Genomic DNA, 18,946 nt, shown 5'->3' with positions numbered 1-18,946 from the left:
GGGCAGATCCCCACCTGCAGCCCCTGGGGACCCCACGCCGCAGCAGAGGGGTGCCCGAAGGGGGCTGTGGATGCCCAAAGGAGGCTGTGACCCTGTGGGAAGCCCATATTGAAGCAGGTCTGCTGGCAGGGCTTGTGACCCCACGGGGGACCCAGGCTGGAGCAGCCTGCGCCTGAAGGGCTGTGCCCTGTGGGAGGGACACATGCTGGAGCAGGGGAAGAGTGTGAGGGGGAGGGAGCAGCAGAGATGTGAGATGAACTGACCGTAACCCCCATTCCCCATCACCTTGCACTGTTCAGGGGGAGGAGGTCGAGAAATCAGGAGTGAAGTTGAGCCTGGGAAGAAGGGAGGCGGGGGGAAGGTGGTTTTTTTTAAGTTTTGGGTTTATTTCTCATTAACTTCCTCTGATTTGAATGGTAATAAATTAAACTAATTTCCCCAAGTCTGTTTCACCCATGATGGTAGTTAGTGAGTGATGTCCCTGTCCTTATCTCAACTCGTGAGCTTTTTGTTATATTTTCTCTCCTCTGTCCATTTGAGGCGGGGAGTGATAGAGCAGCTTTGGTGGGCAGCTGGTGTCCAGCCAGGGTTAAATGACCACAACTGGTCAGGCAGTTGGACTAGGTGATTGCTGTAGGTTCCTTCTAAAGGGTATAGTCTATTCTATTCCATTTCACATGAAAAATATCAATGCATATTTCCCTACATCTTCATAAAATATCAGCCCAGGGACATTCCCCTCTCCCTGGCACAAGTGTGCACTTCTTCAGTCATGTCACAGCTCCAGGATCTCAAGATGAGACCCAGAATGCATGACTTTACCCGTGTTCCTCTGCTCTAGTATCTGCTGGAAATACACATGGGTTTATGGGCTGCCCAGGAGCTCCAAGCTAGTCTCAGGGTGGATGCCTGGGGAACTGGGACCACAGGAGGCATTGCAGCGTGCACTTTCATATAGGTTACATGCAGCTTCTGGTGCTTTTGTTTAAAGTCAGTCTCTATTATAAAGACAGAGGGCAATGTACTGTTCTTAAAAATACAAGGAAAGCCCGGCATCTAGATCTGCCCCTAAAAAAAACTCTATCCAGAGACCTCTGGTACGGAATACACCCCATAACTGAAAGAAATGTGAAATTATTTCTCATCAGCAATTATCTGACTGCAAAATGTTGTTTTCTAGTCTTTTTTAATGGGCTTCTTTGTTTAATATAAACTCACAGCATTTTTAAAATGTCATTGTAAATTTTATACATAATACTGCTATATTTTTTAGTTTTCAACTGGTGGGAAAATTCCTGTGTTTTAAACAGACATTTTCCTTATTTTGCAAAAAGAAAAGGAAACACAACCAAAAGAGCAGTTTGAATGAAAACAGTTATATCAGAAAAAGGCTGTAAGAAGAAAAAATATTTCAAAGGTAAAAAAAAAATCTTTGGATTTTCTCCTTTTGTAACACTTTTGTCATCATTTAAAGAGGGCAATGTGGCAATTTTTTTTGTGTGTTTATTTATTTATCAGAACATTGAAGCTAGTCAGATAGAAAAAAAAAAATCAATTCCTTCCTCTCACAAGTTTCTCAGTCTGGAGGAGAATGCCACAACGTGCCTGCTAGATCTCAGCTATGTGCTAATCTCAGCTAATTTTATAATGCTCCTATGTGTTTCTGAACATCCTTTTGTTGTGGTGTAATGCTCAGGAAGGCAAAACACGCACTTCTTATATGAAGTCAAAGAAATTACTGTTTTAGCTAAATTGTCATTGCCTTTTCTCCCCTTCCCCTCCTGCAGGCTACACAAACCCATAACAATCAATTCTAAACCAGCACAAGTTAACTCAGGACTTAGTTTATTTATACACACTTCCCCCGCCATACTCATTCCTCTTCCATGGTGAACTCCTAATGTCAGCCCTCTCCCACTAATATGCAGACAAACTAGGAAAAAGAGTCTAACATTTCCATAATACCTGGTTTTGCATTATGAAGATAAATAATTTCCACCTGTTTTCTTCACATTTTAATTCTGAGTACCACAATATTCATGCTATTTCTAATTCATTATTCATGTGTTACTTTACTAGATTGCCATATCTGAAAAAAAAAATGCAAAACCTCAAGTAGACCACATTTTTAAAAATCAATTCCTTTTCTGCCATTATTCACTTCGCCTTTTGCTTAGTGACTGATACCATAACTATTAAGAAGTTGCTATGATCATTTCTTTCAATAGTGTAATTAAATATGCTAACAGAGGTGGACAAGCAAAATACCTCCCTCCTTCACTGGTTTTATCTCTAACATAACGCTTAACTAATCACAGCTCAAGATGTGTAAACACAGATGCTGCTTTTGAACTGGGTATCCTGTAGAAGAGAAGAGCGCACTTCAGTAGTCAGTTGGTTAGGCTTTTTGTATATGAAGGAGGCAAACTTACACAAAATGTTTAGAGTTGAATATAGAGTTCCTTAGGCCTTTCAGGAAAGCCTTCACAAGGCTTTTCTGCAACGGACTTAAATCACCCAAGCTGTTCAGTTCCCTTTGTTTCTTTATGCTTTTACATTATACATGATAATCACATAAGGGTTATTTCATTTGACAATCAGAAACTTATTATTCATGACTTCTTAATACTGACTCTTTGTACAGTTCTTTTTATGTTTCTCACAAAAATGGCATTTTGAAGACACAGAGCACTTTAGAATTTTTCCTTTTATTTATATACACTTCAGGGAGCAGAAAGAGGAGCTACAAAAATATTGCAGTCACTACATATTAGGGAAAAGTACTTGCTTTTTGATAATAAGCTGCTCTCTTAGCACATAGAATCCTTCACATTTCCAAAAGCAATGTATATTTTTCTGGGCATCAGAATGATGTCTGTTAAAATCTCAGCCCCCTGCATCTGGAAAGATAAAGACCTTCATTCACCTGCCACCTGGTTTCAAAGAAATCTCCTCAAGGCAATTCCAATTGATATCTCCCTGTTTTGTGACCTCTTTTTTCCTACAGAAAGGTAATCCAGACCCACGTTTTTACTTGCAAATAAACACTCACAGTTAATACAAAACAGCACGCATTCTTTAAGACTAACAGTGCCATGCAGAAGTAGCCAGGACAAACTTAAAAACACACAGACACACATAATTATTTTTCTATTTCTATTACTATTACTAATTTCTATCTAATTCCTTCCATTTACATTGCAAACGCACACACATTTTACATGTATATCATCAGACTTGCATTGGCATGTACAAAGTGTGGGCAGCATTGAAGCAAGGTCAGCTTCAGAAAAAAACACATTTGAAAGAGGATTTAGGAGTGGAATTGTGTATCAAACATTTAGGAAGTGTCCTTCCTTCAAAGAATGTAAAAATGTTTTAAAGACATGTACATACAGAAACTGAGACATGTAGAGCTTTTTGTGGAACAGAAGGAATATAATTCAGTTAGCACACACTATATTTCACTACAACCAAGGTGTCCCAGCAATTTAGTGCCTATTCAAGGCAGATTTCTGTCAAATGACATGGACACTCAAATACCTGTGTAAAGTAAACATCACCCTAGCAAATTATGGTCTGACACTACAATCACTAAATACTTAAAAGCAAAACTGGTCATCAGTATGTGTGGTGGAGTGTAGGGGTGAAGGTGTTTATGTTTACATGCATGCACGTGTATCTGCAGAGTGCATTTTAATCTGTTTTATGTTGATGAAGAACTGTGTTGACCCTACAGAGATACAACGCTATAGTTTTAGGAAGTTTGAGTGAGTGCTTAACATTTATCTGAATGATTTGTTATTCTTCTATTTCTCTTAGCCACTAAAAAGCAGAGATGACAGCACTTTTGTTTTCAAGCATTGTATATGATGAATGTTAGAGGTATTTCTGTTAATGTAATTTTGAATCAATAATATAAAAAGTGTCAAATGGAGGAAAGGAACTCACTGAAATTCTGTCAAAATTCTTTAGTAAATACCAGTCATACAAGATGGAAAGAACCAGAAGATCATACTGTAATGACACATCAAATGCTTACCATACTCAGCAGTTTCTACAGGGAAACACTGTAATTCCATGTTATTGATAAAAATGCACTTTGCTACCCTGTGAATGAAGAGCCTAGCTGAGTGTATAGACTGTGCGACTGGTTTCAGGGAGAAATACATATCAGATTATAATACATTTGATCATTACTGGTAGTTGAAGAAGGGTTCAACTCTACTATCTCCACTGCTTACCTGAGAAGGTGTGGCACACTGCTTACCGTGTTCAAGCAATTGCAAAGTATGCTGAGAAAAGTGTGCAGGACCAGGAAGTCCAATCCCAGTATGAATCTCTTCCCACACATCTTTAGTCTTCTCAACTTGTGTCTTCCATGTGCACGCAATTTCCTGTGCACTTTTTTTTTTTTTTTTTACTTGTTGGTAACATGTCAGGTTGGTATCATACCTACCCTAGTTGTTTTCACTTTATTCCCAGAGGAACAGCTCCATCCCTTACGATCTGGAAGAACTTTACATTCCTCCCCTTCAAGACATGGTTGCATGTGGCACCACCATTTCTGCTCCACTATTGAAGCTACAAGAGAGGAAAACAAACACTTGTGCATGTACACTTTAATATGTCATTGTGTTGCAACATTTCTTCTGTTTTCCAAGAGAATGTTAGAAATATATTGACTGACAGCTGGGCTGTTATTTTCAGCCAGCTCAGAACCTTCATAAGAAATTAGATCTAAATTTGTGCAAGATGCTATGTGCTTCAAAGTCAACCTCTTTACTGTGGTTTTATTCTAATTTACTGCAGTTCAGGAACTAATTTCATAGCATTTCTTTCCAACCCTCATATCTTATTCTTCAGCCAGATTTCAAAGTTTTAAGTAGAACCTCTTCTTTCGACTCAGTATATTTTGCCTGATCTACTATGTAGTCTAGCATAGCCTGATTAAATTTATTCCCCAGTGATGACATATTTACAGCTTTTCTGACAGTCAACAACATATCAACAGTAAAGAGATCATGTAAAGGGTGAATCCATCCTGCACCTCCTTCAGAGAAAGAGATGTGAAAAATGAGCTAGTATTTCCCAAATAAAACATATGAGCCTATGCTAGATTTGTTAAGTAAAACATTAATATTGCACTGTGAACAGGAAAAATAGTGTTGTTCTAAAAAGACTAAAAAACAGCCAGAACTGTGTTGTTTGCTTGTTTGTTAGTGTATGATAAAAAAAAATAAATAATAAAATGTAAGACTGCAGCACATGAAAATTATATGCTCATGTAGATTTTGCATAAACACTTTAATTAACTGAATTTCATACAGCTCTGAGGACACTCTGCCAGTCAGATGAAATCTAACTTCTCAAGAGGTCTCTTTCACTGCCATCTAATAATTTTGCTTGGCATTTCCACAGAGTAAAGCAAAAAATTCATTATTCCCACCTTCCTCCTATTCACCTTGGACATGCCCTTCAAAATTCAGAAGCTTTCCTACTCTTATTTTAAATAGTTAACTTTAATGGAGTGGTTCTCATTGCTAACTTTAAGCAAGCAAACCCCTCTAGGAACATGCAACAAAAGGAAGCAATAGAGGTAGTCGCACCATCAACACAAGAAGGAGCTGCCCGGGTGGTACCTGCTACCTGCCCAGGGAAGCAGGAGCACTTCACTGTCTGTGATCTTTCTTCTATCTTGTTCTTATTGCAACATCTGTGGAGTGCCACCACTTCACACGTCCCAGTTTTAACATGGTGAGCTGTGAAAATAAGATGAGCAATTTGATAACATTCTGAGGTAGCATCATACTGTTTGGGTGTTTTTTTTCTTTAAATTAGAAATGCATTGAACTTGGCTCTATAAGGCAATCTGCTATGTATGAAACTAGAATTATAATGGTACTAACACTAGAATGTAAAGTTGATTTATTTTCCAAATGTAGTATAACCATGTCAGAGAGAAAACAGTGGCTAAAGAAGAAAAATTGGAGAAGGCTACATACACAACTGTTCCAGTGAAGCAGGAAGCAGAAACATTACAAAACTAAGCTAGAAACTATATTAATTTCTGGACTCTCATAAACAGCTGTGTATCTTTACCAAGATTTTTTTTCCCCCCAAGGGAGAAACTTTGAAATGGAAGTGTATCAGTGTTAAAATACCCATACATGCATATGTTTTCAGAATCTGTCTCCAGACTTTATGTCCAGGGTGGATGCAGTTTTTGGAATGATATCCCAAAACCTTCCTACAGATGGACAGAGAAGAACCAGCAGGATACAGGGACAGCCCTCAAACAAAACCCCAAAATAAAATCTACTAAGAAATCACATTTTAAATCTCTCTGCCTGGCAGAGCAAAGCAAGCCTGGGAACATGGGGAATCAAATTTTTCAAATGTGGGAGGCAACAGGATAATCTTCATTATCCCATATCCAGTACCCATCACCCCTACCCATGCTGCTCTAACTGATCACTAGAATGATGCTACTGGAGTCCTATGAGAGGGCCAATTTGGTAAGGGGGGAGCAACCAAACTACCCTTTCTGGTTCAGCAGCCAGTTAACAAAGGATCTGGAGTTCAGAAAAAGTCGTTTTAACAGAACCTTCAGTGGTTACTGATACAAGATCAGATATTTCTGGGGATAGTTCGTTTCCATCAGAAGGAAGAGAGAACGAAATCTGAACTTTTAGCTGGTATTAACCTACAACCTTGTACAGGGATAAATATTAATTATGCAAAGCAGTATGTGTTTTAACAGTATCCTTAAGTCCTCTATTTCTGCTGCTTTTTAACTTTTTGTATGCTTAATGCAAAGCCTATGTACCGAATGCTTCAGCTACCTTTCATGTCCCTAATGGCAACAATAAATGAGAGCTTCCATGAGACAAAGGCCGTACTGACAGGCTTTCAGGAGCCCAACATTGATCTCTGGATCCACTCAGTTGTTATTGCACAGAATCAGCTCCCAAAAGGCTTCAAGAAGGAGCACAGACTTGATGTAGGCTATGGACTCCAAGAACGTGCCTAGAGGCAAAAGCCACAGGCAGCAATTAGACCCTGGGTCTTCATCAACAAAACATAAACTACTAAACATTTCATTCAGCCAATTATGCAATTTTCAGGAGAACAAAGTCCACTGAACAGTCTGTCATCTTTGTCATCACTCACTGCATCATATTAGTTAGTCAGGTTAGATTATACTCCACCACATCATGCTGTACTACAGCTGAAATGATATAACACAATGCAAACAATTAACCCATGATCCATCATATTGTCATACAGTGAAATGTTACATATAAATGAGAAATCTAGGGGGAAATCTCTTTTTTTTTGCATAAAAATGCTTTTTTTTTAAATTATGTATCATTTTTAACTCAACAGAGGATGAGGAAAGGAATTCATACTATCTGCCCAAATTTTGCAGTCTCTGATATTTTCATACCTTCAATGCTGAGCAAATATTTTTACAGCTACCAGCACAGTCTGCTGTAAAAATTACTTTTGATTATTTTCCAAACAATTTCACTAGTATATATGCCAATAAAACAATTTAAATAAATACGTTCATTTTTCCCAATAAAATGGTTATAAGGTTTTTTATTTGTGAATATGTTAAAAAAATATTATTTTATTATGATTATTAGGTTATATTTCAAATGTATAATATATAGTAGAACAAACATGCTGATTTTGTAAGTTCACATTAATTTTTATTTTGATAGGCAATTACACATCTTATACACATACATACTAACACAAATTCACTTATTTGTATTTTACGAAAGGTACATAAAAATCCGATACTGAATCTACAAAAGAAAGCAAATCTAGTGCTAGGATGTGAACTTAGTCCCACTTTCTTCACTATATTTTTCTCTATATTGTATTTTTCACTATATTAGTTTTCAGTCCTTATTTGTATTCTGATGTGTATAACTGATCCTGAAATCTTGTCTCCTTGCTCTCTTATTAAATAGATTTACACTGCCCTATCAGGCCTACAGAAATGCCATAATATACCTGCTAAGAGAAAAAAAAAGTACAATGTGCACCAACAGCCATCTGAAATGGAAGCCAGTTAAGAGAGCTGCTGTAAAATTCTGTGAGATAAATGTTCATACTGAAACAAAACTTTTGAAAGACTTGTTTTGTAGTAATTAGGGAAAGAAAATCAGGCATTTTAGGGCTCTTATGGAAAATGAGTGTAATTAAATGAAATGGTCACTTACATTCATATACAATACAGAAAAGCATTTCAAAGGGGGAAAAGATACATGAAAAATAGGAGAGAACAAAGAATAATCACATACATACTACTAATAGTATTTGGGGAATCTTTATTAATAAAGCTGCTTTGACATTTTCTAGGTATAAAACCAAAACAACCTAGAAAAGTATACAAAGATATTTCAAACATTGAAAATCTAGGCCAACCATCTTCTTGATTCTATTTACCATCTAGAGTAAGCAATGAATATTCCTTGAGAGGAAACGTAGGGATTTCAGCTCCTTATGCTATCAAATAATTAAGTTCCAGTGCAGTAAGTACAGTATCTGTCACATTCATGTGAAATGAAAGCCTCTATACAGGAGATAAAGGATTTCCCACAACCTAATACAAATTAACCTCATTAAGCCACTGAACCATTCCACGAAAGGAAGGATAGTACTTTAGGAGATTCACGTTTTGGTTTTGTTTCCTTTTCTCCTAGCACAGACTTTAAAGTATGCTGCTTGCTTTGCAGAAAATGTTTGAGGAACTGAGTGTCGTTTCTGGAATCCTACAGAAATTCATTATTCAAAACCACTGCAAACACCCAGTCCTGCATTCTCTGCTAATGCAAGTAATCCTTCCTGAAATCAATGTGAAGGACTGAAGAAAGAGACTCAGAGATATATATGTGTACAGGCTGTGAAGTTTGATGATTATGCACAACATAATATATGTTTATATTATGTTCCAGAAGATATAGCACCATTATAAGAGCATAACTTGGAAAACAGACATAACCATATCTCACCCATTAATGGTATATCCTGTAATTAACCTGGCACTTTTACAGCATTTTTCATGTAGTGAAATCATCAATAACTATCTCATAAATCAATATGATATTGGTACACCAAAAGCTAAAGTGTTCATAACCATTTTCCTGGGGAAAACAAAGCTAAGTAATTATTATTCTTCATTTTACATAAAACTGAATGCACTTAAAGAGTGTGTTTAAACATACACAGCAAAGACCTTTAAATGTACGTAAATTCTACCTGTTCTTGTTCCTTCATGGCAACTTCAAATTTCTTTCCTTCAGGTGAATGAAATTTCAGTCATGTTTGAACAGTGCACCTGGCACTAAGTTATGGCTCCTACTCCTCTACTTCTGTTGGAAGTTTCTTCCAGGTCAGAAGGCAAGTTACTGTTCAAGGTTATTATTTTTCAGCTCACAAATATGAAAATAAGGTATTTAGCACAGATGCCGTGTTATACACAAACCTAGCATCAAATCAAGGAACATCTTCTGAATTCCACTGCTTGTTATGATCACCATTTCCTAGCCGCACCACTTAAACATTCATGTTCGGTTCTGACACCCATATATGCTCAGCTATCTGAATCTTTTATTTCCTGAAAGTCACACAGGTCATGCATTCACACAGACACTGGCCATTATCAAAGAGGAAGAAAACATGTTGCTGTGGGCTAGATGAAATAAACTCCGTCTGCAGGTTCCCCATCATTGCAGTAGCCACGTACAAACTGAAAAAAAAGCCATCACGAAGGCTTTCTGCAAAGACACTGGCACAACTGGGTGATACAGCTAAACCCAGCTAACCACTAACAGCCACTGGAAGGAAAAGAAGATCCTTCATCCCTTTTTCCTCACTCTTTCATCCCTTGCTTGCGTGAACACTGTCATTTGACAGTGATGACTGAACAATAGGGATTTAGACCAGCAGAAAAAGATCCCCTTTTTTTGTAGGGATAGTTCGCTACCAGTTTAGCTCCTAGAACTGGGTGCAGAGACTACTGAGAAGCAGTTTCAGCCATAGGGAAGCATCAGGAGCAGGCAGCCATGGAAACACGATTACCGCCTCCTGTGGAAACCAGTTCCTATATTGGCTTACAGATACTGCAGCTCTGCACTCTTACACAAAATAAATGTATCTTATTTTATTCTATTTCAGGTAATTCCTCTGAGGTCAGACAGACTATGTAAAATGTGCAAAGCTTTGTTTGTTTGTGTCCGTGGTTTTTAAAGTTCCCCCTCAAAAAAAAAAAAAAAAAAAAAGACAAGAAGCAACAGATCAGCAATAAGGAGAGGAATGGAAATGTCTCTTAGCCATGAGTTTCAATCACTCTTAGCCACGAGTTTCAATCCATATTGCATCTAATATGATACAAAATTTGGCCTTTTTGCCATCTTGGGTATAATCAGGAAGACATCCCATATGAAATACTACAGTGACCCAGTCTTTCAAAGTAGGCACATAAGCAGTCTTCATTCATGTAAACCATATCCACATGAGTAATTGCATTAAGGACTATAATGGAACTACTTCTTTTAATAATCATCTGCAAGGAAAAACAAACAATATTTCAGCAGATACCAGCCTGCTTCATCTGTTTCCTTGAGTGATTAGTCACTATTCTAAGCCACAATACTCAAACAAGTGTGTGAGGAGGGGTTATTGTTATCAGGAAAAGAAATAAAATTAGTGGTTATAATGTACCATTTTCCAGATTGGGCTCTAAATCACAGTCCTGCTCTTAAGTGACTAGGAAAAAAGTGGGTTTTCTTGTTCATGTAGTCTATTTGCTTTGTTCATACTGATTGACATGGAAAACAAATGTAGGTTATCTTTCTGCTACACTTCAGTAATTTCAATATGTCATATCAGTCTCAGTGTGTCACTGCAGATAGGAAGGATACAAATAAACCAGAAAAATCTCTCACACACAAAACCGCACACACACAGAGTATTTTTGCATATTTTCAATAGTTTAATAAGTGTTAGAAGCTGCCACATCTAAGCAACAAAACCTTATGCAACCACAGCTAAGCCACAATTTTCATCTAAGCTTTCTCTGTTTAAACATCAAAGATACATGAAAAAGAAATATATTGTCCAGTTCCTTCATTCAATTAATTTCAATATTTTCCAATATATTCTTTTATATGCACCTAACAGCTGGTAGGGAAAAATCTGAATTTAGTTTATTCACAGTCTATCAGCAATGGTGGTGACATTGCTGCAGATGTGTGATCTAAGAACATAAGCAATGTGAAGCTTTCCATTAAAGCTAAAATCTTTGATTTGACCACTCATTAGTGTAATTGGAAAAAAAGCAGACAAGATTTTGGGAACACAAGCTTCAGTTTGCTTATGTGAACACAAAAGAAAGCACACCTTCATTTCAGCTCCAAGCACCAGAGGGACAACTGGCAGCACAGACATCCGGAAAAGCTGATGTGTCTGCCATACCAGTCATCATCTCATTACCTCTGGCATGCAGCAAGCCACTGACTCCCAGCGAAGCACTGGTAGATACACATTGGCAGGAACCTTACTGAACATGACCTTTAAAGATTGGATTCAAAATTCTTGAAATGAATGGGTTTGGTCTGATCAGTGGTTTTGGATCAGAATTTCTATGATAGAGCTAATTTTTAATTTTTTTTCAATAAAGGGGACATCTGGATTTGCAACTAAGATATTTATTCTGATGATTGTGTACATTGCATCTATTACAATGATTGAAAAAATGATGACATATAGTCTAGATATGTGATTGAAACTTATGATCAATTAAGATTATTAAATCATGTTTTAAACCATCATTACAGTTGTCATGTGTTTTTCATTGAACAGTTCAATTACTAAAAGTACAGTCTCCAAGCAGTGCAACTACCTTTGAAATCCAGTCAAATTTGGTTACACACTGCACCTAAAAGTAGGTGTCCTTAGAGAGGAGCAAAAAAAATTGTTTTGACATTTTTTTGATTTTGTTTTGTTACAATATTTTTTATTACTGTAACAAACCCAAGGGTTTTTTTAAATCATAAAAATTGTCAAAACAAAGCAAAATATTTTGGGAAAAAACTATTTGGTATTTTTCTTTTTTTTTCTTCTTTTTTTTTCCTGTTTGGCCAGTGAACTGAAAAATCAATTACAGACACATCAGTAATCCCTGTGTCCTCAGTGGTGACAAGGCATGCCACATTTGTGGTGCATCTCAGGAAAGGCACTCATGCTGCTGCTTTATTTTCCAGATGACACATAGGGTTGTGCCATAGAATCAGCAGGAAAAAAAAAAATTATTCTGCACTATCATTACATTTCACATGGCTACTTAAAAGCTTATTTAGCTATCTATTTCATTGATGCCACACACATTTAAAGCATTCATGTAGTTTGAAAGTAGTGTGCAACTAAAAGCAAATACCAAATCTTACTTTTAAAGAGACAATTTTCTGTAGCAAGGAATACCTAGAACCGAGGATGTACAAAATAACTCTTACCTTAGCACAGCCCTTGGCTAAATACAAAGACCCTGGGGGCCCAGAGGAGCTGCAGAATGCTAATGAGCACCAACAGAGCACCCTGACCTGGTGCTCCCAGCGCCATCCAGGGCAGTAATCAGCCCCTGGCCTCATGGGAAATCCACTGAGATGAGTCAACACAAGAAACTACCTCCCCAGAAAGCCTTGCAGACTCAAGGGACTTATTGCATACAGGGGTCTAGGATCTGTCATCAGGGGAGCAGGATTTTTAGATTGTGTAAAATTTGACATCAGACATTTTGTGGAAACGTATATGACTCATCATGGGATGCTTAGGCCCAGGGACAGGGAATAGGACGGGGTCAGGATGGACTAGGGAGGCACAAGCATGATCAATAAAGGGGGCAGGATAAGAGGGGACAGGATAAGCGGGGCCAGTGAAGCATAAACAGCTACACATCAGTACACTTGCCTGGCTGAGCCTCGTGCTCAAACCCTGCAATCTATCCTACATTCTCATTAAATCCCCTTTCTACCATTTTTGTTGGTGAACTCTCTTCTGTGAGCAGGTATGCGTGAATGCTAGGGAAATTTATGTCAGACTAGTTGGTCATAGATTAAGAGATCTGATTACCTGCAGCTGGCGTGGGATCACAGACCTCATGGGCTCATGAATCTGAGCAAAAGCAACTGGCACTATGAGGGCACCTTGGACCAGTTATCAGTCAGACTGTCTAAAACCAGCTGTTGGAATGATCCATTTTGCCTATTTGTATATATATGTATCTCCCTCCACTAGCAGACTTCAATCCTAATCAGCCAGGGAAGAGGAAAAGGACTGGGCCATCCATTGCATGATTGCTGTATGCATTAATGTGGGTGCCAGAAAAAACATTTTGTTTCATTTGCATTGATCTGCGTGGTTGGCTCTGTATGTACTCTGTCTGTGAGTCTGTGTGTCTGTATGTTCATCCATATGTGTTTAAGGAGGATACATGTTCAGCCTCACCATTGGCAAAACCTGGGGATAAGGAGCTGCAGCAGCTTCACAACTACTCAGCTACTGTATTCACCAACCTGTAACACATGCAAGCGCGAGAAATGTTTTGCAAAGGAAAAAAAAAAATGAGGGAAGGCAGACACAGCATTTGGCAAAATCACGTTTAACCCTCAACATTTGCTTCTAAGAAATGTACACAGATTGTCAACGTGACTCTCTCATAGTAGGTAGGTTACCTGCTAGATCAGCAGATCAATAGCTGTAGAGAGGCACATGCCAAAACACTGCAGTGAGTCAAGCAGAAAAGGTGCCCTGTTTAATGAAAGCAGTCTATCCTATGCCAGAGGCCATGCAGACCTTTTTTTCTGCTTGATTTGGGTAATGCCATGATGTGGACAACTCCTTCCCATGCAAACACTTCTAACCCCCTACAAACACACCTTATTGATAGGAATTTGAGGTCTTACTGCTTTCACATTTCCATGCTTTGCACCTTAGCTATAGCTACTAAAAGTCACTCAGTCACCATAGGCACTGAAAAACTCAGACAGACAGATCACCCACCATGCTCTGCTTACAGCAGTGGAGAATCAATTTAGCTTACAAGTACGGCATTGCTTTTCATTTCTCTTTTACTCTGATGTCTCTGGCATCTCGGGACAGGTTCTCAGGTGAATTGTTAAACAGCAGAGCTGATTGCTTGGACTGACGATTTTTACAGTGCCACCTGTGGGTAACACATACCCAAAAGATCCTGCTAACTGCAGCCCCCTCCCGCCCAGGCTTCTTGGATTCAATGTGGTGTTTTCTCTCCTGAGAGAAACACTTTAAAATAACAAGAGTAATTCCTGGTAAGTGTTTATTCTGCAGATGTTAGCCCGGCTCCTCTCCTTGGGCTGCCTCTACCATGCAATTAACCGGTGAGTCCACTTGGGTGAAGGATAGTAAGCAGAGTTCATATGACAACACTATGCATACAGCATCTCTGGTAGCCTTTAAAAACAAAGCTAATGAATGGTTTGCCACAGTCACGTTGCCAAGCATACTTTTCTGCACAGTGCCAAAGAAAAATCTCATCCATCAGCTTGTCTGCCAGCCACCAGTTACAGCCATCTGTGTGGGAAGACTTTTTCCTTTTTGGAAAAAAATCAAGGAAAACTACAATGTAAGCACTCCCCCGAGAAGAGCTCACTAATGACCCTGTGAGATCAAGCCTCACATATTCCCCTAGTGAAACCAATGCACTGAAATGGACTGAAGGACTGAGTTATCTCCACTAAGAAAGAAAAAGACTTAGTGAAATAACATAGCAAGCTGGCACGGTCCCAGCTGGCCACACAATCTTTACAAACATAAAACCACAGATGGAGCACTTCATGTAGGATCTCTTGGACCTGCAGAGCTCACAGCCATCTGATTTTATCCTCCTGGCCGTTACTGAGGCTAATTTTATTCAATCAGTCCTTTGGCAGGAGTGAGCCAGCCTTAGTCAAATAAGCTTATCTCCTCTCTCACAAATGTCAGAGACTTTTTACGGCAATGGCTACAAATGATGCCTTCACACCAAACTTTTAGCCAAAGACAGAGGAACTCAAAACACAACTAATTTTCAGGTAGCCTGAAGGATAATTTCCTTTTCTTCATATGACCACCTCTCAGCGTAGAGTGTTATCCTGCCTAGGTCCCGCTTCCAATTTTGAATTCAGATGATCTCTAGGTTCACGAAACCACAGAGGGTTCAGAGACAAGATCACAAGCAGTGATCATTCAGGATCTTACAGCTCTTTATATGTTCACCTGCTGGAAGAGGAGGAGAAGAGCTTTCTGCCGCTTGCCTGGTGCTCACGACAAGCCCAGCTCCCCCACAGCAGCCAACCCCCCTGTCTCTCCAGCCTCCCGGTCTCTCCAGCCCCGCTGTCTCTCCAGCCCCCCCGTCTCTCCAGCCCCCCCGTCTCTCCAGCCCCCCAGTCTCTCACCGCCTCCCGCCACAGGTGCCCAGGGTGGAGCAGCTCCACCATTCTGCCCGTATGCTGAGCAGAGGCACTGACGAGAGGATGCTGACGGCGGCAAAGGCTGTGTGTTTCCCTAGGGGCCAGAAATGGAGCCGCTTTGCTTTTTGCAGGCAAAACGCTTCCCGCGTTTCCTCTCTATCAGCTGTGGGCCAACACCATCCACAAAACGAGCCTGTGTGGAGCTGGCGGAGAAACACCCAGGGCAAGGCACAGTTTATAAATACTACGGGAAGTCAAAAGCCCCAGTATCTCTGAGGTTGTTACCAAACATGTTGAGCAAATGATATATTAAAGCATGCAGACATTTCGTAAATTAACAGGCTGAGGTTTGAGATTACTAATTATATGATTTCACAGAGAAAAAAGACCAATCCCGCTCTCAGGCACTCAAAAGAACATTCGGCACAAAGACTTTTTATTCTCTCCTACTCTCTCTGTGGGCCTCCTGCCAAATATCTCGACTCAGCAAGAAGCGGTAGCACATGTCTCAGAGCAGCCTTCAGCATCTGACAGAACACAAAAAAGCCCACATTTTTTCCTCAGTCTCAGGGCTTCAGAAGACTGTAGCTTACACAGTTTATGGGGAATACGTTTCCCCTGTTTCCTTAGATGACTCTCATTATTCATTTTCTTTTCTTTCCAGTTGACCCAAACCGTCTCAGGGCACACTGCACTAGATGACAAATTAACGCGTTCTCAGGGACGCATCAGAAACAAAAAAAAAAGACACAAAAGGTTTTTTTCTACCACCACATATTTGAATGATCCTCTGGCACACAACCCTCACCTGAAGCAGCGTCTTAAGAAAAGTGCTATGTATGGGAGTCTCTATGAAATAGGATTAGTGTAACAAGGTGGAGAGGTAAATTCAATAGTCCTTTTGAACAGCCTGCCTTCAGGCTTCTCGTGGTTATTAGAAAATAGCTCAAGCACCTCAGTGGACTTTACAGGCCACTGCAGAGACAGCAGCTGAAACCTAGGGAATGACAACCATGGTTTCCCCAAAGAAGGATGCAGCTGGGTCCCTGTGCTCAATTTCCATCTCAACACACATCTAGCTGCTTATCTGTGATCTCGCTTCCACAATTAATGGGGTTTTTTTTATTTATTAAGGTGCAGAAACTTATTTAGGTAATAGATCTCAGTAATAAGAAGGTTGATTCATATTCAAGCACCTGAATGTTGCCATGAATTCCATTATCAAAGTATTAATGGTTTATTCCACTTTCATTTTTAAAGAATTATTCTTAGTGTCCCTTATTCACCCTGCACTAAGATTTTTCAAGGTTAGAAAAGCATGCAAAACCCCTCCAAACTGATTTGGAAGATTTTTAGGAAATTCCACCATAAAACGAAGACTAAAGAGAAAGCAATTACTTTCCAAGTAACCAGCACAAAGATTTTTTTCTCAGGTTGAATATGAACATTTCTTGTTTAATATCTGTATTGAAGAACTATTAAGCTAATCAGTCCTAGAATACACACTATAACAGAAACACTCTGGAACTTATGAAAATTCTGCCAACTTCAAGATTCCCATTGTGCAGAATTTTTCCAAGCATAATATTCAGAATACTGAGTCATTCTATATCCCTCTTCTATACAGAAAGGCAGTTATGTACACCTGTGCACTCTTTCATCTAGAAAAGCTATTTAAATAAATGTATACCATAAGATTGTAAGAATACTTTTTTACATTCATACGTGTGTGCAGATTCATCGCATCAATATGTGAAGAAATGTAATATCTTAGCTATAAAAGGCATTTAATTTTTTTAAATTCCACATTTTAAAACCTCTCCAAGATTTTTGCTTTCTTACTTGCTTGGCTGGTTGGCTTGTTTTTTACAGATAAAGTTTTAGTTGGTGTGTCAGTTTCTTTCTTTGGCGGTTTGTCTTGGCTTTGTTTTGCTTTGCTGTATATATCTTCATGACTGGACAGAATGGTATCTCTGTACTAATTTAAAGCTTCTTTAAATCTGTAATGTGTTTTTATAATACATCACATTCCATTCTGCAGCTCTGTAATGCATTTTTACTTAATCTGTTAATTAAACCAAGTTATCAAATATACCTTAAAATATTCCTTCCACAAACTGCAGGCACACATGCACACCCTTTCTGAAAACTACGTAACTTTTTTTTTTTTCTTTTTCCTTTTCCACCCCTGCCTTCCAGGACTTCCCCACAGTGCTTCAGACTCCCCCGCATGTATTAAGAGAAATTGTCAGGTGTCCCAGCACACAGCTCACCATCTGAAAGAAAGATCTTAATTTTAAGTTTCAGCTTGCTTCTGTAGAGCCCCAGGCAAGCTCTTTGAAGTACAGAGTCAAGGGAGGAACTTAACTCAGGCCTTTAGAAAAAAACTGCTAACAAGGCACATGTCTAGTCCTGTGAAATCCCCTTTTAGAGTGATCTCCCCTGCTACAACCTTCCCTCTACATTATTGATTCCATATAAATAGCAAGTCTCTAAGCCATGGGCATGATGAATCAATAAGTATCTAGACAGAGTCTATGAATTGAAACTCGATGGCCTGGGAAGAGGCTGTCTATTCTTCAAGAGAGGAAAAGAAAGCACATTTCAACAGGCAAAGCAAAAGAGGAGAAACTGCCAGGAGAGCCATTCAGAGCTGTGCAATCAAGAATATTTTTGCTCAAGGATTCCCAGTAGATAATACTTTCAGATATCTCTTCTTGCTGAAAAGGTATCTTTTAAGATGCTCCTAGCAGACTCCCTGGCACTTCTTTCTGAAAGAACTCTGGTTAATAGAAGCTGTTGATAGGAAACATATATACCACTCTCATTGCTATCCAAGTCAGAAGCTGCAAAAACATCACAGTTCCCAGAACCCTAGAAGCATGCTTTGTAAAAACTGTCAGGTAATGAAAGCATCTGATGTAATTCACACCTTCCAGAGAAACCTATTAAAAACCAAGATATGGTGGGGAAAAGAATTCATAATTATTCAGGGACTTTTTCAGAAAATAAGGACATGGCTTCATGCTTGGAATTTTGCCCTGTATTTCTATGGAAGCTCACACATTGCACCCAGGGATGCAAGGGGCCATGCCAGGCCAGCTCAGGATTCCTTTTCATTACTGCCTGTCCATGAAATAAGCTGGGCACCTTGTGTATCTAGACCCCTGCTGAGACACAGCTTGCTGGGCAACTCTTGGTCATGAGCTTTCCGGAACCATAAAAAGCACACCTGGAGCAGAATGTAAGTAAATTATTAGTAAACTAATTTTACATTTCCCCAGAGAAGTCAAGCCTCCTGCATTGAACGTGAGACTCACAGAGTGACCTAGCAACTGTGCCTCCTGCCATGAAGCAGGAGGAAGGCTACGGTGCTCTGCTGCTGCTGCTGCTGCAAGGGTTGGTGAAGGGGCTGCTGTTCAAGGCAAGCTTCCCATTCTTCA

At 39.2% G+C, this 18,946-nt stretch overlaps 1 protein-coding gene across 2 annotated transcripts in view; it reads right to left on the bottom strand.

Moving 5' to 3' along the window:
- Window positions 1–18,946, bottom strand: part of TAFA2 (TAFA chemokine like family member 2) — a 191,793-nt gene that overhangs the window by 19,628 nt on the left and 153,219 nt on the right. For both annotated transcript variants that reach the window (XR_005104598.1, XM_037390186.1), the window contains exons 3-4: window positions 5,610–5,762; window positions 4,460–4,584 (exon numbers count right to left, since the gene is read on the bottom strand). Coding sequence is in view for 1 of the 2 variants with exons in the window: in XM_037390186.1 (XP_037246083.1) it covers window positions 4,460–4,584; window positions 5,610–5,762 (278 nt within the window). In the remaining variant the exon portion in view is untranslated. The remainder of the gene's footprint in view (window positions 1–4,459; window positions 4,585–5,609; window positions 5,763–18,946) is intronic.

The sequence above is a fragment of the Falco rusticolus genome, chromosome 5 (assembly GCF_015220075.1).
Source record: "Falco rusticolus isolate bFalRus1 chromosome 5, bFalRus1.pri, whole genome shotgun sequence".
Taxonomy (NCBI): Eukaryota; Metazoa; Chordata; class Aves; order Falconiformes; family Falconidae; genus Falco; species Falco rusticolus.
This window is presented reverse-complemented; position numbering and strand designations above follow the sequence as displayed.